Source organism: Setaria viridis, chromosome 7 (assembly GCF_005286985.2).
Source record: "Setaria viridis chromosome 7, Setaria_viridis_v4.0, whole genome shotgun sequence".
Taxonomy (NCBI): Eukaryota; Viridiplantae; Streptophyta; class Magnoliopsida; order Poales; family Poaceae; genus Setaria; species Setaria viridis.
In genome coordinates, this window is record NC_048269.2 from 18,393,529 (window position 1) to 18,419,016 (window position 25,488).

A 25,488-nucleotide genomic window follows, 5' to 3' on the forward strand; every position below is an offset into this window, starting at 1 on the left:
GGCTGCATCATCTTGATCTCCGGCCGATTCTGTAAGTTCCGTTTATCGAGTAATATCTAAGCTTTAACTTCCGGCGCATCGCTGTTGTTTCGTTTAGATTTATTCATCAGTTATCGATATTGACTAGATTCATAGGTTTTTACCTGTTTTTCTAGTTTTTATCACCAGTTATCCTGCTAGGAATCGGCAGTATCGGCTTTCATTATTTTCTGTTGTTAGATTCGTTCGTTGCCGATTAGATCTTTTCCTAGTACTGTTTTCATGAGCTTTGTACCGATTACTTTAGTATTTATCTGTCTACGAGGCTGCAGGGATCGTGCCATCTTATAGCCGATTTCATCATCACAGTAAATCGGCCGATCTGCCGATAAGCTATCTCGATCGGAAACTTAGCCGATCGCGGTTACTGAATCTAATACGTATTCTTCCTTGCCAATCAACAGGTCAGATTGGCTGGCACGCCGTGCGAACCGCACCAGGGCATTCACCCGAACAGGAGTTAAGCAGATTCTCCCGGGTCGTGTGTCGGTCGTTGGGATTCGGTTGACCGATTTCTAGCGCCAACACACTTTTGGCACGCCCAGTGGGACCAATACAACCACTGTCATGTCGAAAGCTGCTGACGTCTCTGAAGATAACATCATCGACGTGACGGAGGCAGATCTAAAGGACGACCAAAAAGAAGATTTGAATCAATATTTGGAGCAAGTCCGTAAAACTTGCTTGAAATCCTTCAGTCGTTCCAGGAGCGGGGAAACTGTTAAAAAGTCTCCTTTCCCTACTCCTCGCCAGATCACAATTTCAGAGGATTCGGACAAAATGTCCGATATGATTCAGCAATCTCTTCATCACGCCTTCATCAACCAATCCTCGGTACTTTCAAACATGGTGCACAATGCTGTTGTCAACTCCTTCGCCGGAGGTATACCACAGGGGTACAGGGGGCCTACGTATTTTCAGCCGATCCCACCAAATCAGGCTTATCAGGCTTCACAGCCGATCCAATCCTCTGTCGGGGGATCTGGTGCTTCCACGTCATCAATTCCTTTGGGATACGGCTCCACCCAGCCGTCCACTGCACCACTCCCTCCAGTCACCCCTTTACCCTGGGGGGCACCTTTAAACACGACCGGTTTGAATCAATCGGTCAGCCAAGGAAATCCTCCGTTCCAGACACCTTCCCAAACGGCCACTCGGCCGATCATACCACCATACCAGCCTATTGTTCCGGAGGTCAACAAAACGTCAGAGCTCATGCTATATGATGAAACGAGTGGTGCCTACAAGCAGCCGTCCTTCACTACACCGCCGGTTTATACTCAGATACCACCTTTTCATCAAACCCCTTTTATTCAACCTCCGATTTATCAACATGTGCCGATTCCGCCGCCAATTATTCCCCAACAACAACCGGATTGGACGGCGCAAATCGCGGAGGTAATGCAAGAACAATTCGGCCTGAAGCCGAAGGTGCAAACTTATACCTACAGGACACCATACCCATCTACATACGACTTGTTGCCGTTTCCCCATCGGTACAAAGTTCCGGATTTCACTAAATTTTCCGGAATGGATGATACTTCTACCGTGGAACATGTGAATAGATTCATCATCCAATGCGGGGAGGCAGCTACGCAAGATGCCCTGCGGGTACGGTTGTTCTCGTCATCCTTATCTGGATCGGCTTTCCAATGGTTCACCACTTTGCCACCAAACTCGATTATCACATGGGCCGATCTAGAGAAGCAGTTCCACAAGTACTTCTATGCTGGAGTCCACGAAATGAAGTTGTCTGATTTAACTAGCCTCCGGCAACGAAGTGATGAGCCGATACCCTCGTACATACAGAGGTTTCGGGAAATCAGAAACAAATGCTACTCCTTGGCTCTAACCGATGCGCAGTTGGCCGATATAGCTTTCCAAGGCCTGCTGCCACACATTAAGGAGAAATATGCTTCACAGGAGTTCGAGAGCCTGAGCCAGATTGTCCACCGATTGTCCGGACAGGAGGTGCGTCCATTCGATCCAAGAAGGAATTTCCAGAAGAAAGTGGCGTTCCTGGAAGAATTAGAAGACGAGGGAGACGCCGACATCGGACTTGCAGAGTGGATTAAAGGAAAGAAACCGATATCATGCCCGTTCGGCAAAAAGGAGCCAGAAGCATTTGGTTTCGATACAACTAAAGCTGACAAAATCTTCGATCTTTTACTCCAAGAAGGACAGATCAAACTTTCACCTTACCACACAATACCCTCTGCCGAACAATTGAAGAAGATGAAATATTGCAAGTGGCACAATGCCACATCACATGATACCAACGAGTGCAAAATCTTCAGGCAACAAATACAGTCGGCCATTGAACAAGGCAGACTCAAATTTGAAGTGCCGGCAAAACCGGCCAAACCAATGAAGATTGATCAACACCCTTTTCCTACCAACATGGTGGATACGGGTAAGAATCCCCTCCAAACAAAAGTGCTGACGTCCGAGTCGGCAAAAAGGAGTGGCTCTGTCGATCCCAGAAATCAAGTTACGCCCGAAGACGTCAAAGGGAAACGACGAATGGAGGACGACGATGGTGAGTCTGATAGACCACGTATTACTTCCCAGTTCCTGCTCCAAAAGTACCGACGCCAACAAGAACGTTCGAGGTCCCGAGAGGAAGCGATGCGTCGGCATGAGGAGCACTGGAGGTGCCCATTCTTCATCCATTGCTGGGAAAATAACCTCAGACTACCATCAGCCGATACTTGCCCAGAGTGCAACGGTCCCTATCGAGGCAATCGGCCGTTCACCAGGTCTCGTTCCAGGGATGGAAGGCCAGAGCCGATCAGCAAGAGTCGGCGCAACCCAGATGATCAGCGCCCTTCCTTGCGTGATCGGCTGGGGGGCAGAAGTGACCGATATGATCGGTCAGAAGGTGGAAGCTATAATAGGCGGGGGGGGGGGGGCAGGACCGATCGACATGATCAATCAAGTAGCAAAGCCAGCGTTCACAGTCGGCTCCAAGACATGGCCGATGCTCGGGTAACAGACGAGAACCCGTTAGGACGCGAGCCAGAATGGGAACGCGCCAGGAAAGAAGGGAGGCCAATAAACCCCAGATGGTGTCCCGATGGTTTAACCAAATCACAAAAACGGAGAGTCCAACGCCTCCGCCAATGGGAACAACAGGAAGAAGAGAGCGCGATGGACAAGAAGGAAGGGAGGCCTCAGGTTTGGCGCCCCAAAAGAAACGACAAGGGCAACGACGGATCGGCGGGTGATGAATCGGCAGCTGAGATCGGTATGGTTTTCATATTGCCGATGGAGTTTATGACCCCTGCCGATCAACAGAACGTGTCGGCAATAGAGGAACAAACAGCACGGTTGGCTTTAGAACCAATGATGGCCACGTTCGAAAAGCCCGAAGACGACGAACGACAACATATGAAGGCGTTGTTCCTTAAAGGGCATGTTGATGGTCGCCCTCTCACTAAATTGATGGTCGACGGGGGAGCTGCCGTCAACATCATGCCATATGCCGTGCTCCGAAAGCTGGGAAAGAGCGACGACGACCTAACCAGGACGGACATGATGCTCAAGGACTTCGAAGGCAAGGTGTCAAACGCTCGCGGTGCCCTCTGCGTCGACCTCACCATCGGCAGTAAGACCCTTCCTACCACATTTTTCGTCATTAATGGCAAAGGGTCCTATAATATGCTTCTTGGCCGAGATTGGATATACGCAAACTGCTGCATCCCGTCAACTATGCATCAATGCCTTGTACAGTGGGTCGGCGATAACATCGAAGTGGTCAAAGCCGATTCCGCGTACAGCATCGCAGCAGCCGACGCACAGCAATGGAGCTGCGAAACCGTCAGGTGCATATCAGGTAGGGTATGGGAAACCGATTTCCTAAAGGTCACCGATTTTGGCCTACAGCCGATCCGAGCAGTCGGCTCCGAAGAAGCGCAATAAATGGATCAGTTCGCCCGAGAAGACGGGAAGCTGGGACACGGATTCACGTCGGCCGATTCATTGGAGATGGTAGACTTAGGTGACGGAACCAGACCAAGGCCGACTTTTATTAGTGCAAGTTTAGATCCAGAGTACAAGTGTAAATTGACAAATTTATTAAGAGAATTCAAGGATTGTTTTGCGTGGGAGTATCACGAGATGCCCGGATTAGATCGATCTATTGTTGAACATCGGCTACCCATAAAACCAGAGTATCGGCCGTACCAACAACCCGCACGGCGATGCAATCCTAAAATTTTACCAGACATAAAAGCCGATACTTTGGCCACACCAATGGATGGCTACCCCATGCCTACGGCCGATGTACTGATCGACGCTGCCGCGGGGCACAAAATTATTAGCTTCATGGATGGGAACGCCGGATACAATCAAATACTTATGGCCGAAGAGGACATACCCAAAACGGCTTTCAGATGTCCAGGCCATCTTGGTCTATTCGAGTGGGTGGTGATGACTTTCGGTTTGAAGAATGCTGGTGCTACATATCAGAGGGCCATGAACTACATTTTCCACAAACTCATCGGCCTCCTGGTGGAGATCTACATCGACGACGTTGTGGTCAAGTCCAAAAGCCACGAGGAACACCTAGCCGATTTGCGAAGGGTCCTAGAGTGTACCAAAAAACATGGTCTTAAGATGAATCCCAACAAATGTGCTTTCGGCGTCTCCGCCGGACAGTTCTTAGGATTCATGGTGCACGAACGAGGCATTGAAGTCAATCAGAAGACTATAGCGGCTATCAACAAAGTCGTCGCCCCGCAGAACAAAACTGAGCTACAGTCTCTGATCGGCAAGGTAAACTTCATCAGAAGATTTATATCTAATCTATCTGGGCGAATCCAAGCGTTCACACCACTTCTGAAGTTGAAGCCAGACCAAGAATTTATTTGGGGAGAAGAACAGCGCAAGGCGTTAGAAGACATCAAGCGATACTTGGTCTCGCCCCCAGTTCTGGTTCCCCCTCAAACGGGTAAGCCGTTTAAACTATATTTATCAGCCGATGAAAAAGCTATTGGGTCGGCTCTAGTCCAAGAGTTTGAAGGCAAAGAACGGGTGATTTATTACGTTAGTAGAAGACTCCTGGATGCCGAAACAAGATATCCTCCAGTAGAGCGTTTGTGTTTGTGTCTTTACTTCTCGTGCACCAAACTCAGACACTATCTACTGTCGGCAGAGTGTATAGTCGTATGCAAAGATGATGTAGTGAAATACATGCTGTCACTGCCGATATTGAAAGGGCGAATCGGTAAATGGATTTTAGCTTTATCAGAATTTGACTTACGGTATGAATCGGCAAAAGCCGTCAAAGGTCAAGTCATGGCCGATTTCGTCGCACAGCACTGTGGGCCGGAGATCGCCTTCGTGGAGCTAGCGCCTTGGCAGTTATTTTTTGATGGGTCATCATGCGGAGTCGGATCGGGAATCGGCATTGTTCTCATATCGCCTCGGGGGGCAAGATATGATTTTTCTCTGCCGATAGAAACCGCCGCCACAAACAATCAAGCGGAATACAGAGCTGTATTAAAAGGCTTACGATTATTGAGAGAAGTCAAGGCCGATTCTGTCGAGGTCTTCGGAGATTCGATGCTAATTGTGGATCAACTAACCGGAAGAGCTGAGTGCAAAGATGACATATTGCGAATCCATCACGAAGATTGCTTACAGCTTTTGAAAGAATTCAGATCGGCAGTAATCGAGCACGTCCCAAGAGACCGCAACGAGGCAGCAAACAAACTCGCTCAACACGCATCTGGGTATCGGCCGATTCCGGGCGCCATGGCCTTAGAACTTGCAGCTGATGATTGGCGTAAGGAAATTGCCGACTACCTAAAAGATCCGTCCAAAAAGGTGGAGCGACGAGTGCGCTTTCATGCTACCAAGTACGTGTTGCTCGAAGATGATCTGTTCTACCGAACGATCGATGGTGTTCTTCTTAAATGCCTTGGGACAGAAGAAGCCAAGACTCTAATGGGAGAAATCCATGAAGGGGTGTGCGGAGCTCACCAATCGGCACATAAAATGAAGTGGATGATCAGAAACAACGGGTACTATTGGCCTACGATCCTCGAAGATTGTTTCAAATATTATAAGGGTTGTCAAGAATGTCAAAAGTTTGGAAATGTCCAGCGCGCACCCGCATCGGCCATGAATCCCATCATCAAACCATGGCCATTCAGAGGGTGGGGAATAGACCTCATCGGCCAAATTTATCCACCATCGAGCAAGGGGCACAAGTTTATCCTGGTCGCCACCGATTATTTCACCAAATGGGTGGAGGCAATCCCGCTAAGAACTGTGACTTCGGCTATCATGGCCAATTTCGTAAGGGATCATATCGTCTACCGATTCGGTATCCCTCAAACCATAACAACCGATCAAGGAACAATGTTCACATCGGGAGAATTTGAGGAATTCACGACCGATATGGGCATCAAATTGCTAAATTCTTCTCCATATTACGCTCAGGCCAATGGTCAAGCAGAATCCTCCAACAAAGGAATAATCAAGTTGATCAAAAGGAAGATTGAAGAATGCCCGAAGAAGTGGCACCTATGTTTGACCGAAGCCCTGTGGGCATACAGAATGGCCTGTCATGGGGCGACCAAGTTATCCCCCTATCAATTGGTATACGGTCACGATGCAGTACTTCCATGGGAGTCAAGGGCAGGATCAAGGCGCATTTCACTGCAAGACCAGTTGTCGGCCGATGACTACTCAGCTCTAATGAAGGAAGAACTTGATGACTTGGCCGGCCAACGACTGAGAGCTCTAATAAGCATCGAAGAGAATAAAAAGAGAGTAGCCAGGTGGTACGATAAAAAGGTCAAAGTCAAGCAGTTCTCCCCTGGAGATTTGGTATGGAAGTTGGTATTACCGATCGGGTCGAAAGATCCCAAATTCGGCAAATGGTCTCCTACCTGGGAAGGGCCGTATAAAATCGGCAGATGCGCTCCAGGGAATGCGTATATTTTAGAAACAACAGAGGGGGAAGAATTCACTAGGGCTCTGAATGGGAGGTACTTAAAAAGATACTACCCGAGTATATGGGTCGGGGCCTAAAGGGATAAACACAGTCAAGAATGACCGACACGACTCGGTTTTAAGACGCATATGAAATCGACCGGAACGGCCGATTACATTCATAATGGCCGGTCACATTTGTTCGGGCCGATTACATTCGTTCGGTACGGGCGACCGATTACATGGCCGACAAAACACTAAGTCGCCCTTAGAATAAAAAATACAGCAACTAATCATTCCTTTTTACGCTCCCTCTCAGCCCGACCTAACTCTATCATGAGTCGAACGTATTCTTCTTCTATGGCCTTCATTGAACTCTCCGCTTCGACTTGACGGGGGAGATCTACGGGAAGGCGCGAAGCCTCCGCCGCCGCCAGAATGACGGGCCGAGGAAGCATGCGGACCCCATCAGTGGAGGGCCGCAGGTTCCGAAGAAGCGGACGAGCCCTATCGGCAGGAAGCCGCGAGTTGCCGTTCCCTTCCAGGAAATCGAGGATCGTGCAGGTTGACGAAGTGATGTCACCACCAGGAACGTTGCGGCGATGACCCCTCATGGCTCGAGGCGTATGGCGGTGTTCGTTCACCACGGCGTCCAGGACTACTCGAGCATCTGCGGTGACATGGTCTTGGAGCTCCGCCTGATGAGCTAAAATCAGAACTTTGTCCTCCGGGGTCAGAGGGTCCTCAGAATGTATGCACTCGATAGCGCGTACAAGCTCCGAACTAAGGCGTTGAGGCTGAAACAGAGAGGGAATAAGTTGGCGCATTCATTTCCTAAGATCTGGAAGGAGAAGGCGAAGCGTCACCTGGTTGACGGAAGAGGACGATGATGAAGCCATAACAAAGTGGTTGCGCCGATGAGAGGAAGAGGAAAAATGAGATGGGAGCCAAATCAGTGTTATCGGGAGGAAGCGCCGGGGTCGATATTTATGGGGAAATACAGTGAAATGTGATGAGGCCACGTCCCATCGGTAATAAGGGAGGCAGTAAATAGAAGGCATCACGAAAGGTCAATCAAAGACGGCAGTAAATGTTCGTACAAAACGGTCAGTGTTTTACAGATTACCCAAAAGGGTATCGATAGCCGTGATGGCCCGACGCCGGATCTGATCGGCAGAATCAAGAACTCGTTGGTCTTCTTCCGCCGATCCAGGGACTTCCGATGCGGTGCGGTGGAGTCTCAGAGCCTCCTGAGCAAGACGCTGTCTCTCCCGTGTCAAATCGGCAATAGCCGAAGGTAATTCTTGAAGCCTGCTCTCTTCGGCGCTGATGGCCCTGGTCACTTGTTCCATCTCTTTGGCAAGGTCCGCCCTCCGTCGTTTGAGGCGATCTATTTCACTAATGATCGCCGGCCGTGAATCTTCCAAGATATGGATCCGCCGATTCGCTTCTTGAGCCTGGTGCTTGAAAGCATTTTCATCTTCACGGATCTTGGCCAGTTTCGCGCGATCGGCCATATGGCGAAGAGCTCTAAAAACGGGAATCCTCATGGACTCAATAAAAGCTGCCGGCGCCAACGCCTCTTCTGCTTCCTCTGGTACCCGTCCGCTGACGTCACTAAAAAGCTTCCGAATCGGCGAAGCATCTTCTACCAATCGGCCGATATCCCCTTGAAGGAGGGATCGGATATTGGTAAGCTTAGCCCGGACGTCGTCAGGAACGGAACTTAAGGCAACTTGGCGAGAAGATGTCTCCTCATCATCAGAGAGAGCGACTGCGAAAGAGAAGAGACTGTTGTTGGGAGAGTCCTGTTCCTGAAAAGAATAAAGAAAAAAGGGTAAATCGGCAGGGGGGCAGAGTAAATCGGCTGGTGAGGCTGGTTCAAGAACTTACCATCTTAAAACGGATTTCCTCATGCTGCGCTCGTAGAGCCGTTGTATCTTGTTCAGTGGCCTGAGTCATGGGTTCATCCGATGAAGAAGACTCTACGACAATCGGCACGGTGCTTGGACCGGCTCCCTGGGAAGGAATCGGTTGTTGAGGAACGCTTGGTGTGCCGATGGTCTACGTCGAGGGATTGGTTAAATATGCTATGCAAATACCCGAAGGGAGTCCATAAGACAAGTACCGTACCTCAATGGATGAAGGCATGGGCGTGTTGGCATCCGGTCGAGTTGTCACTGATTGTGTTTCCATAGAAGAACCCTAAGAAGCACAAAGTCAACAAGAGTTAATACTGAGTTGACAAATCGGAAGTGGTAAGGCTTGAACTCACCTGTAAAGCTTCCAGCAATAGTGAGGCGGCAGCCGCTCCGGCTTGTGTAATGGCCTGAGTATCAGCACTTTGTGTGGCCGGGGGCGGTGCCGTCAAGACCTCTGCCGATGCGGGCACAGGAGGGTCCGCCGATTCCGTACGAGCTCGAACTCGGCGACTGGTTTTCTTGACGACCTTCTTCTGAACTCTCTTCGATCGGCCAGCAATCATATCGACTGATGGGGCGTCATAGCCGAGGAGAGGGTAAGTGGTGTACGGATAACTCTCTATTAGCCTACCACTGCGGCTGTGCGTAGGAGGAGCTTGATTCCCAGCCTAAAGAAGAAATGAAATCGTTAGTGCTCAATTAAGGTGAAAAGAATACAGTCGGTAACCAGAAATACCTCGGCTTTAGGATCAATGTTGGATGGATCTAGAAGGTTACAGTACGCCGATGCTGAATTGCAGAATAAGAACTGCTTCCATTCGGCCCACCAAAGCTTGAAAGGCTGGATCGCAAATGGATATAATAGCCACTCATTCAAATTGATCGTACTGGAATCCGGAATTCGGTCTCGCAACCGACAATAATCCAGGCCGGTTTTAAGCGCTTCTCTGAACTTGATTCGGCCAGCAAAATACACCCGTATCGGCAGCTGACCCATGCCGAATTGTCGAGCAGCAGTAGATGGGTTGTAGAACTCATATGTGGGGGCATTTTTCCCCGAGAAGAAGTTGGCCGGTAAAAGTCCTGGTTTGATCAATTCTTCATAAAGACCCTCATCAAACCGGCCAGAAGTCGAGTCAAAGCAGGAGGGGAGCTCGAAGACCGGGATGTCTCGCTGGTATGGGAACCAGATGGTAGCGTCCTCATTGAATCCATTGTAGAAGCACCGAAAGTACTCGGCTACTTTTGTAGCAGAATATGCACAACCTGGAAAAGCTGACGCTGCTTCGCCATAAGACATGCATCGGCGACGCTCGGTAGGGTCTTCTGCTGATTCAATATTGGGAAATGTCATGCGGTCCACTGGCTGCCGAGTGATCCTGCTCATATAGAGGTTCAACCATAGATTAACAAACCACCACGGCCCACCTGGGTTGCCGATTGGTTCTCCCTTGGAAAGTTTTGTGCCGATTTGGTGGAGCATGTGGTATACTGCACCCAGAAGATGTTTCCCGAGAGGAACGCGGTCTCCTTTCGACAGTGCTTCAGCTAAAGATTGAGTGTTGGTTGTTGGGCCAGCGGCTCTTCCACAGAAGAAGTGTTTCTCGAGCCACATTATCAGGAAAGCGGTGTGCTCCCTATTATCAACAGTACCGGTCTTCTTGTTATCACTAATAAAGCCCTTCCAGCCACCGATTCCTCTTGTGTCCAGCCGATGCGACGGAACAGTCAAAAGTTGGAAAGGCGTGTCAGGGGAGGATACGTCTAAACCAGTCAAGAGGACCACATCGGCCAGAGTGGGGGTCATAGGGCCATGACCAAATAGAAATGCATTAAGGGCGTCAGACCAGAAATAGGAAGCTGCCATCACTAGCGGCTCATTTTTCTCCATTTGCGACAGAGAAAGGTTGATGCATTGGCCGATTTTAAGCTCATCCCATGAAACGCTCCTTGATGCGGCCACCCGTTGGTACCATTCCCTCCAACCAGGGGTTTCATTCGGCCAGGATCTAAAAGTACTTGCCCATTGATTTAAGTTCATGTCGGACCGTTTGAAAGGTATCCGGTCGGTTTCCGAATCTATAAGAATCGCCGGATCTGGATTTCCCATGGGACCGAGACAAACAAGGCCGGGACTATCCGTGAGGTGAATGGTAATTCTATCTCTAACCGCCTAAAAAGGAAAAGAGGGCATAGGAATGTAAGGAGTAGATCTAAAATATTGCCGATAAGGAGGGGATTCGGTATTTACCTCCGGAATAAAGTTCTGAGTAATCGGCGTGGCCGCCGACGTTGGCGCAGATGATGGGGCTGTGAAGGGAACCGCCATTGGGATTTCTGATGAAGCCCTTGCATCTGTTGAAGAAGTGACGGCCGTCGCTACCTCCACCGGGGGTATTGTCCCTGGAGCATTGCGTGCTGGGGAGTTGCCAGAGGGAGTCGCCATTGAAGGGAAAAGGGGAAGAAGTGATTGGAGCTGAAACTGGAAGACTTCGATGGCAAGATTGAAGAAAGAAGGAAGTGCGCGCGCTGGAAAAGTGATGTGAGCTTGAAGATGAGTTGCGGTGGAGTGATATTTATAGGGTGCCTGAGGAAAGGGTAAAAATGGAATTTTCACTGCACCAGCGCGTCGAGTTTTTCGGGGTATTGGCTGTCGTGGGCGCCCGTTTCAAAAAATTGCAATGATCAGCCGGGAGACCGCGAAACGGAAGGATATTTTCACTGCGGCCGTTTCGAAGAGGAGGTTGTAAAGAATTTCGAAGTAAAGACTATGTTTTACTCCGAAACTGGGGGGCATGTGTTGACGCCGGATTTCGTCATCAGTAGAATCGGTACCAAAGAAGGAAAAAGGCGAGGAAGTACGGATGGAAATCGGCCAAAAGGTGCTACAGTACGGAATCGGTCAGTAGCTTTTACTCCGTTTCCGGGTGAATGCGCCAGGTTCTCAATCGGCAAACCTTTGCTGATGAGGGATCGGCCGATCAGGAAAGTGGGCTAAGGTGGGCCTGTATGGGCTTGGAAAGATGGAAGGATAAGGTGGAGTTCAGCCCACGAAGCGTGGGGTAATTAGTTAAGCACGGATCGTGTTTGTAGATATTTGTTTCCTGTTTGAATTAGAGATAGAGTTCTAGTCGGTTAAGAAGATTATTTGTACGGGGCTATAAATAGCTACCTTTGTAAATCTGTAAACACAACAATCAATCAATACAACAAGTTACTTTATTCTTCATACTTACTTTCGAGCAGGCGACTTCGTCATCATTTTTCCTTCTCACGAGTTCGTGCGGGTTGGCGGGGCTGCATCATCTTGATCTCCGGCCGATTCTGTAAGTTCCGTTTATCGAGTAATATCTAAGCTTTAACTTCCGGCGCATCGCTGTTGTTTCGTTTAGATTTATTCATCAGTTATCGATATTGACTAGATTCATAGGTTTTTACCTGTTTTTCTAGTTTTTATCACCAGTTATCCTGCTAGGAATCGGCAGTATCGGCTTTCATTATTTTCTGTTGTTAGATTCGTTCGTTGCCGATTAGATCTTTTCCTAGTACTGTTTTCATGAGCTTTGTACCGATTACTTTAGTATTTATCTGTCTACGAGGCTGCAGGGATCGTGCCATCTTATAGCCGATTTCATCATCACAGTAAATCGGCCGATCTGCCGATAAGCTATCTCGATCGGAAACTTAGCCGATCGCGGTTACTGAATCTAATACGTATTCTTCCTTGCCAATCAACAGGTCAGATTGGCTGGCACGCCGCGCGAACCGCACCAGGGCATTCACCCGAACAGGAGTTAAGCAGATTCTCCCGGGTCGTGTGTCGGTCGTTGGGATTCGGTTGACCGATTTCTAGCGCCAACATGAACAAATGGGATATAGAAGTCAAAGAAGATATGATCTCAAGTGGATTTCATTCTTGATGTCAAAACAAAGCTAGACTCAATGCAACAGCAATTGGATGAAGGAATCAAGCAAGCAATTAGAAACGAAGTACTAAGCAAAGTTTGGTCAAGTGGTGACTTGGGCCATGAGCTTTGCTAGGGTGAAGCGGCTAGTGTTTGGAGGATTTTGCGGTATCAAGTCAGGTCTTACCGAGTATAGCAATGGGATGCATCAAATGTTTATTGAGTCATATGAAGAAATGACTTGTGATCTAAAATTGGGTTTCATTCATATGTGATTGAATATTGATCCAAGTCGTTAACTCAAGGTTGAAGTGCTCAAACCAAAGAGACAAAGTTGGATGCAACTCTCAAGTAGATATGTTGAAAAAGTATGGCATAGTTCATGGTAATGAAGCTCAAGAGGATGAATATTGTATTTATATTTTGATCTTGAGTATAGGTGTGCTGTACTATCAAGAGGGATGCGTCACATGGTCATTTGACAAAGTCTCAATGTTCAAGTATCCTATGTGAGGGATGAGAGTCACAAAAGTCATACGTACACACTAACAGGTTAGGAAGTGGCAAAACCAGAAGTTCTGGAATATTCCAGAGATTCCTGAGTTTCCGGAGAAAGTTCCGAAAGATTTCGGAGGTTCCGGAGAAAGTTCCAAAAAACTCCCTGGAAACTCCGGAACTTAACCACTAACGGCTAGTTTTTGAAAAATCGGAGGTTCTGGTTTTAGAAAACCAGTTTTGATCTGACAACTCTAACGGCTATTTTTGAGGGGTGGAGTATTTATACCCCACAACCTCCTCAGTGGCTGGTGGCTGTTTTTGCAGTTGCTGGTGTGCTTTCTGCCTGTTCTAAGCTGAACTAAAGCCAAATAACTCTCCCCAACCCCTCTTTGTGAGGTGATGTGGTCTTTGCTAGATCTTGTGAGTTGGGTTGTAGAGAGGAGCCATTTGAGAGCACTAGAAGAGCACTCATACGCTTGAGCACTGGTTTGCCTTGTCAAGTTTCAAGTGAAGCATTTGTTACTCTTGGAGGTGTGCCTCCTAGACGGCTAGGCATTGCCCAAGAGCTCCCAAGGTGTGGTGAGTCATGGGACAGTTTGTGCAGGTCGAACTTCACCTTTAAAAAGAAAGAAGCTAACTAGTATATTAGGGAAAGGGTCGAGTGCAACCCGATTTCTTTGGAAGCACCCAACGGAGATGTAGGATTCGCCTAGGGTGAATCTGAACTTCGGTGAACAAATTGTTGTGTCTCCTCACTTGTTTGCTTACATTTGCATTGCACTTCCATTTCATTGTTGATCTCATAATATTGGTTGATCTTCTCGGGTGTTAGTGTTTGTAAAGTGCAAGAACTTTATGATCCTACTAAGGTACACCATCTGAGCATACTCTCTAAACCTGGTTTGATCTTTACATCACTTGCTACGCATAAGGTTTTGGGGTTCTCTCTGCCCAAGCCAAAACCGGAAGTTCTGGTTCTGTAAACCGGAAGTTTCGGTTTTCAAGCAGATAATTTTAGTCCGCTGCTTAAGGCGTGTGTTTCCTATCTACGGAATCTCCGGGAGTATTTTCGGAATGATCCGCAAGTTGCTAATAAACTTGTTTTAAGTGGCGACGATTTCAGGTTACGCCTATTCACCCCCCTCTAGGCGACATCAAGATCCTTTCAATAGTTAGACCTATTCGTTGGCAACACAATGGTATTATTCAAAAATCTAAATTCATGTTTGCTCACTACCTCATTCATATTCTCAAACTCCCCGTTCTCTTTCACAATCCCACAATGAAACATTCAAACTAAACGATCCATCTACAAAATACAAAATATAGGTCTTTTACTACGAACAACAACAATAAACTACATTAATTAGATATTTTAGACAAATAAACCTACATATGCCATGTACACTACACCAACACATCAACAACTATATAAATCGATGCATGCAACTACTTCTACACGTTAAAATCGCTGCGCGGAGAGTCGACTGCTTATGAACTAAGCATCCATTACTACATAACAAACTTGTAAATCATGAAAATTTCAAAATGAAATTCTAAACCTAGTTCACCTAAACACCCTCCGATCTACAAAATAGAACGGTAAAAGAAGGTAAAACGTGTGTGTGTGTGGGGTATCTTCCCAACGACGCGAGGATTGATTCCCCCACTTTTCCCACCCTAAATTGCTAGATTTGGGGGGATTTAGGGGGAGGGGGGCAGCCGGCGGCGAGCAAAGAGGGTGCCTCAGGTCGAGCTAGAGGAGGAAGAGAGAAGGGAGAGAGGAGGAAGGGCCAACGCGCCTGTCAAGGCTTGGCACTGCCGCACCAGGCGGTCTGGCACGGCAGCGCCTCGCCCAATCAGCGCGGTGCTGGCGCCTCGCCGCGCCAGCGTGGCAGCACTGCCACGACAGTGCATGTGGTGCGGCAGCGGCTAACTGCTGCGCCACTGCTGCGCCACGGCCCGTGGCGCGACCAAAAGGATCACCTAGTGCAAATAAAGTTAGTGCGGGTTATTTTTCAAAATATCTTTAAAAAATGGTTAAAAATAAAAAAATTTACGGCTGTAAAATCCTCGTACTACATGTCCGCCTCGTCAAAGTCACGGGTGTGCAACACGTTTCTGCTGCGTTCTCAATAAAATTTGCCTTTTTTGAACAAGGTGACGCAATTGGTGAGATGATTGCATTGAGATTTCCTTTTTTCAGTCACCAAGCAACATCCTTTGGATGCACTTGTTTTGTTATGGCAGCACAGTGTAGGAAGGCCAGCAACTCGTCTGTTCTCACGTGTCGAGCCCCATCCACCTTGTAGCACGTACATTACATGGTCCACGATCCGGCGCTCATGGCATGCACGGAAACACCGTCTCATGGCCTGGACCAGACCTCTGTACGTGCTCATCAGTTAACTGCAATCCAATCAGCATCATGCGGTCTCTGTGCCAGCATCATCTACCTTCCGGCATCATGGCCGAGGACCAACCATACCTACCTGAATGCAGCCAGCGGCAATTGGTATCATTTCAAAGGGCTCAATTGGGTGTTAGTAGAGCAGGGCGTACTCTAGAGCGACAAATGCAGCCTGTCATCTACTACTCTTGTTGAGGACGAAGACAGCAAGCATGAGCTGCTGTCTAACCCCAATTGGAGGGTTCCATTCATGGTTGATCCATCAGGCCCATGCCAATATGCCATGATTATGTTCAGAGATGGAAAGAAAGGCTTGTCAATCGTGGCATGGAACTGGTTCAGAATCAGAACTCTGAATCTAGCCCTGACCGCTGGTGAGCAGAGTGCCTCTGTTATCAGGTGAGAGGTGACCTCAGCAGCTGCACGGAAAACACTAACCGAGTGGCTATTTTGCATCACCAGTACACAAAAACGAGAGGGATAGCGAGGGGTTGCTTGATCTTTAGTCCCGACTAAAATTTATGTCACATCGAATATTCGGAGGTTAATTAGAAGGATTAAACATGAGCTAATTATAAAACTAATTACACAGATGGAGGCTAATTTCCGAGACGAATCTATTAAGCTTAATTAATCCATCATTAGCACATGTTTACTGTAGCACCATATTGTCAAATTATGGACTAACTAGGCTTAATAGATTCGTCTCGTAAATTAGCCTCTATCTGTGCTATTAGTTTTGTAATTAGTTTATGCTTAATATTCCTAATTAGCATCTAAATATTTAATGTGATAGAAATTTTAAGAGGTCCTAAAGAAACAAACGGGACCTCAAGTAGACATTACAGGTCCTAGTACGGTCGACAGGCCACCCTCCGCTTTTTCAGCCTTGTTCCTGGTACTTCTCTGTTGCTTAAATACGTCAGTCTTACTCGACAGTGATGCCGCAACAAGACTCAACCATCTGATGAAACAAAAGAAACGAAAGGAAAAGAAAGAGGAAGAATCACTCGATGAGAAACATTATCAGTTACAAGCAACACCCTGAACAAGTCACGAATCCTTATGGCACACTGAGATTACAGAGAGAGCGAGCGAGTGGGCTCTCGGTGGAGGACGTACGAAGTGAGCATCAGCTTGGCATCTAGTAGAGTGAGTCGACTGTCTTGTTGAGCTCCTCGAGCTTCTTCATACGCATCCTCTCGCTCTCGCTTACCAGCTGCATCAGTAATTCCAGCGATTGCAGAGCAAGAGAAGTTTTTAGTGTTTCAGAAGTTACAGTATCATGAGCTGGTGATTACAATGAGCTATTACTTGTTCTTTGTTCAGAGAGATTACCTCGATTAGCCTGTTGACTAGCAGCGCTTTCTCTTTGCTCTTCTCGTTGTACGCCTCCAGGACCTCCTTGTATTCCTTCTCCTTTATTTTTAGTTGACCAAAAAAAAACCCCACATGTTAACTCATGAGCAAACTATGTGAACAGAGGGTACCAAGCTTCTTTTCGTTCATATAGACATCTCAATTACACCATGTTCTAGTTAATCCATGCCAATATGCCACGTACACATACGTGTGGGACTGTAAGTCCTTACCTTCTTGATGCAGCTCTTGCTGAGAGGCTTGAGCTGACGGTTCACCGTGTCAATCCGCTTCCGTATCGACTCCACCTCCTTGCGCGTCGGATCCGCCATGCCTTCCAGTTCCTACAAACGAAACTATTAGGCTATCTTTACGAAATACTAAGGTGCAAAATGGTGTCTGGCAACTGCAATATCTAGCATCAGCAAACATCTGTACGAAATGCTAAGGTGCAAAACTGTAGTTGCTAAATGAATTTGCTAAACATCCAGTCAAGGTCCAGTAGATTTCAAGACGATGTCAGGAGGCAAGCACCGGAACCAACCTACCTGCCTGATGAAGGCGAGGCGCTTGGACTCCTCCTCGACGCGTCCGAGGTGCGCGAACACCTTCTCCCGGACCTCCATCTTGCGCCTCTCGATCTGCTCCTCCTTGGCCTTGAACACCGACAGCGCCGACCTCGACGAGCCCTCGCCTTCCTCCTCGTCGCCGGCCACGCTGCTGCCCAGCGACGACGGGTGCTTCATCCGCAGCACCATCTGCATCGGCTGTTCAACCCCTCCCCCCTGCATCTCCTCCGATCTTCTTCCTACACGCAGCTCTCTATCTCTCTCGAGCACACGGCAGCTACCTCTCGCTCGCTCGGTTCAGCGCGGCGTATTCTCTCTTCCCTCTGTTCCCACCTCGCCGCCAATTATAGCGCCGGTGCGAGCCGTCACGATGTCACGCGTCGTGGCACCCGTTTCTTTCTTGCGATGCTGGGTGTCTAAGCAACCGGGAAACAGTGGTGGCGAGTAACATGCCCGCGACGGCGAGCCAATCCCGTCGGTTCAGTGAGACCGAACGGAAAGGCATGGCCGGACATGCATGGTGATTGGTGACTGACTGCTGCTGTGTCGCACAAGAAAAGCAGGGCGAAAGCTGCATGATTTCCATCCCCGTTCCGCACGGTTGCTTCTGCCGGAGACCACCGCCGACGGCGATGGCGGTCACTGCGCCGTGTAGTATTGTATGGTTGCCGACTTGTCGTTTGGTGAGCGTGCCTGTGATCAGAGGTCGAGTATTCCCCTGCTCGCCCGTGCCGGGGAAGCCACTCCGGTGAGGTGAGGCGATCCTTTCCGAGGGTTGGTGTGCCGGTGCCTCGTCCGGATCAGACAGCTGGAGTGAAACTGAAGCTGATCCTATAATACATGGCTTTCTTCTGTACACTTGTAAAGTGCATGTGCAGAAAATAATTTATAAAATATATTAACAAGAAAATAATAACCTGAATCATTCAGCATGTAAATAACATACCTTTAATACACACTCATTCCGTGGATGTTGAACTGTGTACCGCCCTTATCGTGTCTCGCGGGAAGCGGGACCCTCAAGCTCAGGGGTTTGATGGCATAAACCACTTGGCTAGTGGCACCAGAAGTAGGCGCATCGCTAGTTACCCAGCCGACCCTCAATCTTATGGGCTTCATGCCCTAACTAATCGGATGGCGCCACCGGAAGTCGGCACATCTCTCATGACCCTGCTGCCCCTTGAACTCGGAAGCTGGACGCCCGGAACCGCCTGGCTTGACTCTCCCAGGCGTATATATAGAAAAAGAATGACGGGGCATAGATTGTTTTAATAAGGATACCTCAATTGCTGGACAATTGTTTCTAATCCAATAGGAATAATGGTAGATGTGATAATTAAATTTATTAGTGATAGTACGCATTTCGCGTTAATTAATAAAATGGAATGCTCAAGTTCATTTTTTTTCTACCTATTCAAGTGGAATTGATGGAAAATGTTTCCATTGTCAAAAAATTAGTTTAAAAAATCTGATAACTTAACCATACCTCAACAAGAAAATTAGAAACTTTAATTATTCAGTGTGTGAACAATCATATGTGCCCGCTAGCACCCGCTAGCACGTTAATTTCCGTTTACCAGCACAAATCGTATATGGCCTAGTGTAATGCACGAACTACGTTGCACACCACACAATCAGTACATATGTTATTTCCAGTCCCAACGTGTTTTTAAATTGTTTCTGTATGTTGTTTCCTCTCGATTATTTCTGTTTTCCATTTTTTATTGTTTCTATATGCTGTTTCCTCTCGATTATTTCTGTTTTCCAATTTATGGGTTGTTTTAGTTTCTTTTTTATTGTTCCAATTGTGTGTATCGTGTTGATTTCCGTTTGCTTTTTCACTCGATTCTTTTTTGTTGCGTGTTGGTTTAGTAAATGGTCCTTGTTCACTCAATTTTTATTACCTGAAAGCTGATATGTGGCATGTTTTTATTGGTTCAAAAACCAAGTGAGACAAAAAGCAAAAAACACTCGGATATTGCATAGTCGTTCCCATTCTGAAATGTTTCCGGATGAAATGTTAATGCCGTTATTTCGTAGGCTTGCAGAATTAATTTTTTTTAAAGGACCGAATTAATCTTGAATTAATTTTTAAGCTATAAGAAATACTAACAATTGCACCCGCGTAAGCAAGGTTCATGGTCTGAGGCGTACCTTGGAAAAGGTAACAGCCCGTTTTATATTGAGGCCCAAAATATCGAGGGTGCATCTAGCCTTGGGCATTCGGTATTACCGAATCGAACTGAACCGAACCGAACCGATTCCTTGGTTCCTCGGTACTTCGGTACCCATAAAAGTCGGTACCGATCGGTTCTTCCAAAAATCGGGTACCGACGAAGTTCGGTTTTTGTTAGTTCGGTTCGGTACCGGTTCCGAACCGAACTAACCGACCAACTCCGGCTTCAAAAAAAATCAGCGACGCAGGGGGCTGCCGCGCCGGAACTCGGGAAGGCGCGCCGGACTCTGGGCGAGGATGCGGCACTACGGGAGGTCGCAGGGGGGTGCTGGGACTTCGGATCTCCGGGAGGCGGGAGGGCGCGCCGGCCGCCGAGAGGACGCTGGCGCCATGGGAGGACGCCGGGCCGGGGATGCGCCGTGGCTGCCGGCTGGGGACGCGCCAGCCGCCATTGGCCCACTGTGGGGGATGCGCCGTGGCCCGTGAGTGGGGACTCATCGGCTATCGCTTCACCGTGGTTGGGGACGCGCCGCCGCCGGGGATGTGCCGCGGCTGGGGAGGCGGCGACCGACGGGGAGAGGGATGGGACTAGGAGGGGGCAGCGACGGCCGGGAGGGAGGGGCGGCGTGGGTAAGGCTGAGGAGCCGAGAGGGAGGGTAAGGCGCAGGTGGGTGAGGCTGAGGATCCAGGAGGAAGAGGGCGGCGCGGGTGACGGATTGACCAAGGGGAGGGAGAGGGAGTTAGGGTTACGCAGTTAGTAGGCCTTATTGGGCTTATTGGGCCTCGGTTCCTCGGTTAGTTCGGTTAACCGAGGGGAAGCACCGAATTAACCGAACAAAGTTCGGTTCCTAGGAAATGAGAACCGAACAGGGAATCGAGATTTCGGTTCTTGGTAAATTCGGTTCGGTTCTTAATTTTTTCGGTTCGGTTCTCGATAAAATTTGCCCAAGGCTAGTGCATTTGTGTTTTACTCTACACCCACCCAAAACGGTCAGTCCAAGCTACCAGCCCATTAGCAGGCTAGTTACAAAGCACTCGGCCAGTCTAGGGTTTACTTATTCTCAGATCTGCAGCAACATCGAGGAGGAACACCAACAGATCCCTCATCTCTCGCCATGCCAACTGCGGCAACAAAGTTCCTGCAGGCCGCCCATGGTGCATCCCTCGCATCTCACATCGCTACGGCAGCGCGGCGATGGTCCCCCGCTCGTCGTGTGTGGCCGCCGTGATGGCCTTCCGCTCATCGCGTGCGGCCGCCTGCTCAGGCTTAGGCGTCATAGCTCCCCTCATGAGCTGCCTAACTCGTGGCGATGCGTCCACGAAGCCCCGTGATGACGCTTCCAGCCGCTCCTTGGAGTACTTTTCCAGCGCTGATTACGAGCGCTTGCCAGGCAAACCAATCCCGTCCTATTCCTGGTGAAGGGTCCCATGTTTCATAGATAGGGATTAGGAATCCATCCATCTCATATTCTTTGTGCTCGTGACAAACCAAATTGCATGCAATTTGTTGTGCATGCTTTGACACTACTAACGCTTACAAAACTGTCATAGATGATGCGAAGTCCCTGTCAGACAAGGACGTTGAGTCGGATGAAGCTGTATGGGCCTTATATGAGCGCTGGTGCAAGGCTTTCAACATGAAGGGTGACCATGCCGAGATGGCTCGCCGGTTCAAAATATTTAGATATTATGCGAAGTATGTGCACCACTTCAACACATATCTTCCTCCAGATCCAGAGGAACCAGCCATTTACATTCAGAAAAGAAGAGAGGCCGAATTACTTCTAAGGGATATGGGTACCCCATGGGTCCCCACTGACCAGGATACTGGCCAGCCCTGGCAAGTGGGCACGCTCGACCAGAACGTGCGGGTCAAGGACGTGAAGATACTTGGAGCGCAAGTCAAGGAGGTCAGGCAATTCAAATCAGCCCAGATATTGCGGTATACTTGTTGTAATCCAACTCAGATTGCTTTCCATGTAACAACCGACTAGGATTAGATTCAAACCGACTTGTAACCGTAGGTCGTCAGCCTATATAAGGCGGCCAAGGGCGCCTTCCGAGGGCATCTCAACTTTCCCCATACCACACCAGCAATACAATCCAACAAAACATAAGGCATATGGTATTACTCTCCGAAGGGCCCAACCTGTCTAAACCTTTGTGTTCTCGTGATCACCTTTGAGTTCTTGATGTTGCAATCCTTTCTACCTACAAATCAACCACTTGGGTAACCACCTGGTGGACTGCCAAGGTACAAAATCCGACAACTTGTTTCAAAAGGTGAAGACATCTCAGACTTCGATGAGTGCCATCTGCCAATTGAATTAGGTCCATTTGATGATGGGGGAGATCCATTTATTTTTGAACACTGTAAGCGCTTGTTGGAGCAAATCGAAGAGAGGGAGAAAATCCAAGAGAGGGATCCGTTCAGTGCTGTTGAAGATGTTACAGCAGAGAAGTTTGCTTAGGAGAATCCTAGAGCCTGAATGAGATGAATTGAACTCACCAAGTCACTCTGCTGTAATAAGTTATGCTTTGTTGTTCCATGTGTACTAAGTTATGCTCCATATGTGCAATGTTATGCTTCCATGATGCTTCTGTAACATCTGTTTTCTCTAAGCAATCTTGATGTCTTCCATATGCATCCACATGTGCAAAGTGTCTATTTAGGTCTTTTACGTTTACAGGAACAAGAGTTCAAACTATTCAAGTATGGAGATGGTAATATATGGCAGCTATTTGAACATTACTTTGTTGAGCATTAGGATAAAACTAAAGGTGAGTATTGTCATGCCTCTAAAATTTTCAAAATTTTTATCACTATTGTTCATGCATTATTCGTCAGTGTCTAGCGATTATATCCAGTATTAGCAAGAAGTACACAAATCTTACTTGAATATATATAAAGAGAATGAAACTAAACTTTGTTATTTTGGATTAGTTGGCTCACTGGACAAACGGCCGTTCATTACCTGTGTGAAAAACTATTTAGATTGACCTGCAACGCATAAGGAATCCAATGTGATTGTAGTAGAGATACCAAACATACTAGTTCAATTGAACAGCACATTCTAATTGTAGAGACACCCTTGGGATGAAGCGGTGGAAAGGTTGGTCAATTGAAAAACCTTCAATCCAATGGTAAGAAAAGAATCACTAAAAACCTTCAGACCAATGGTAGAGGTGCTCTAGACTGGAAACCTAATATACTGCAAGCGTAAGCAAAAGAAGTGGGTCTATGTATAAGCATGTTGTAAATAAAGTGCCAAGTAAAACTAGTTGATGATTCTGACAATAATGGATGTATATGCAAATAAAGCAGGCATATGATTCAACCATAGGAAGTGAAAAAGAGAGTGTATTGAGAATAGTGTTGATGATTCTATCACTGACAAGAGAATCCATCTTGTAATGAGCTTGATCTCTATGGTGTATCCTCTAATATCCAGCTGACCGGTAAATTGTTTATGAGCAACTTAAGATGTTGTACTATAAAATTATGATTTTTATTGTAACTAATTTATACTCTTTTATCTTTAGAGGAGGACCTAGACTTTGCTGAGATGATTGTGCATGGAAACATCCAGGATGAGATGGGGAGAAAGAAGTGTGTTTGCATATGCGGAGATCAAGCACTACGACTTTCTAAGAGAAGAGACAGGACACCACTATGTCAGATCCCCGAAAGGTGTTCCAAGAGAGATACATGTGAGGAGATGGAAATGAAGTTCAAAAGCATGTTCTACAACCATATTAGTTTTCGATATCCCATGCTTTTTTTAAAAAAATTATTTTTAGATCCCAGTTCTTCTTATGGTGACATCACACTGTTCAAATAAAGGAAATTTCACCCATATCTAATTGTGACATTTCTGAAATATTGAATTGCACTTTTGTTTCAGGAAAGCTCTACGGCTCAGGATATTCGGCTTTCGTCACCGCAAGCTTGTGATCTACTCTCTGGCTTAAGGGCCTGCAGGAAGGTGAGTGCATTCCTGCATATGAACATACAGTCTTCTATGTTATGTATACATTTTATTCAAATTTGTCACGTGTTAATATATAATAAACAAAGTTGTGGCTGTGAAAGTACATCTGTCCTGAGCATTTGTGATACTGCATATCAAAATATACTGACAAGAATATTGTTGAAGCAATTACTGTTTTTTTAAAAATATGATTGATTCTAATTTTGTAAGATATAGTTCTGTTGAGAAATCGGAGCCCCGAATTTAACACCGACTTTCTAAACGTGGCACCAAAGTAGTGTGCTATCATTTCTTTTGTAGACCCTTACCCACACTACTTCGAAAAGATCTTCGCACTGACACCAATGTGGGAGACCAACTCTCTACAAGGAAACTCAAACCTTTATTCACTACTCAATTTGATACAAGACTCACCTGCACACTCTTTGTGTGTTTATCCTACTATGACACCACTACACTTCATGGCTACCTTACAATCTTCTACTTGAGACATCTTATGCTATAGTATGGCTAGGAGGGAGGGGAGCACCTCTATTTATAGGTGCTCATGATCATTGTGATGTTGCCATGTGTCAACTTCCACACTCTTTCATACGAAATATCCTAACTCTAGAACCCTCCTCATCCTTATCTAGTTTCTTATATTTCTACTATGCTAAAATATCTAGTTTTAGAGTATTCTACACTTCACCATGAAGCATAGCAACTATGGCTCATGCATTCTCTCCAATTTTGTAGAACCTTCTTCTTACCTTGTCATGATCTTATCCTTATACATGACAAAGCTAGTCGTTTGAGATCTCCACAATCTTCTATATGCATTGCATATTTCAACGAGCTATGTTCCTTGTGATGTCCCGGTCTTTAGCATGTTATGGTATGCTCATTTAGCAATAGTTTACGAGCATCTAGCTTTGAGTCATTTTTGTAGCAATGATGCTCAGGTTTCAAGCTTTTGAACAGAGGTGCCCCCCTCCAACTCCAGGCACACCCAGGTTACCCAAGACTTTTTGAAGAAGTTGGTAGCATACTCAGTTTCAGGCCCCAATCAAGTTGCAGATAATATTCTGAAGAAGTACGCATTCTATCAGTCAGGACAGATACGAGGAATAAAGAGGCGGGAGGAAGTTGTAACCGTCTAGAGTAGATCCCACAGTTGTAACCGTCTTGAGAACTGGACCCTTTTTTTAATGTACAGAAATGGCGCTTGCACTGTAAGGCCATGTTTAGTTACCTCCCAACTTCCAACTTTGACACTATGCAAAAAGAAGATTCCCCATCACATCAAACTTGCGGTACATGTATGGAGTACTAAATGTAGACGAAATTAAAAACTAATTGCACAGTTTTGTTGTACTTTGCGAGACGAATCTTTTGAGCCTAATTAGTCAATATTTGGACAATAATTCACAAATACAAACGAAACGCTACAGTGTGCTACAGTGCTGGAACAGGAATTTTGCATCTCCCAAATTGGCCAACTAAACAAGGCCTAAGATGCTCTATCATGCGGTCGTTGACACGTTGCCTAACTAGTGTCCCTCTTACCAAGCTTGTAGCATAGTAGTTTGGGAGGTAGTGAGATCTGGAAAGAAGGAAGATTGGGCAGTCTTGAGGAAATGAGCTAGTTAACACAGTATTGTCTTCATTTTAGAATTAGTTATAATCTGTGGCTG

General features: G+C 47.1%; 1 protein-coding gene across 1 annotated transcript; it reads right to left on the reverse strand.

The window, feature by feature from the left end:
* Nucleotides 1-16,704: 16,704 nt before the first annotated feature.
* Nucleotides 16,705-18,104, reverse strand: LOC117862827 (uncharacterized). Its single transcript, XM_034746347.2, has 4 exons — nucleotides 17,624-18,104; nucleotides 17,309-17,419; nucleotides 17,055-17,135; nucleotides 16,705-16,935 (listed from the first exon to the last, which is right to left on the reverse strand). Exons 1-4 carry the CDS (start codon nucleotides 17,864-17,866, stop codon nucleotides 16,861-16,863), a joined length of 510 nt encoding a protein of 169 aa, XP_034602238.1. The 5' UTR covers nucleotides 17,867-18,104; the 3' UTR covers nucleotides 16,705-16,860.
* Nucleotides 18,105-25,488: the final 7,384 nt, after the last annotated feature.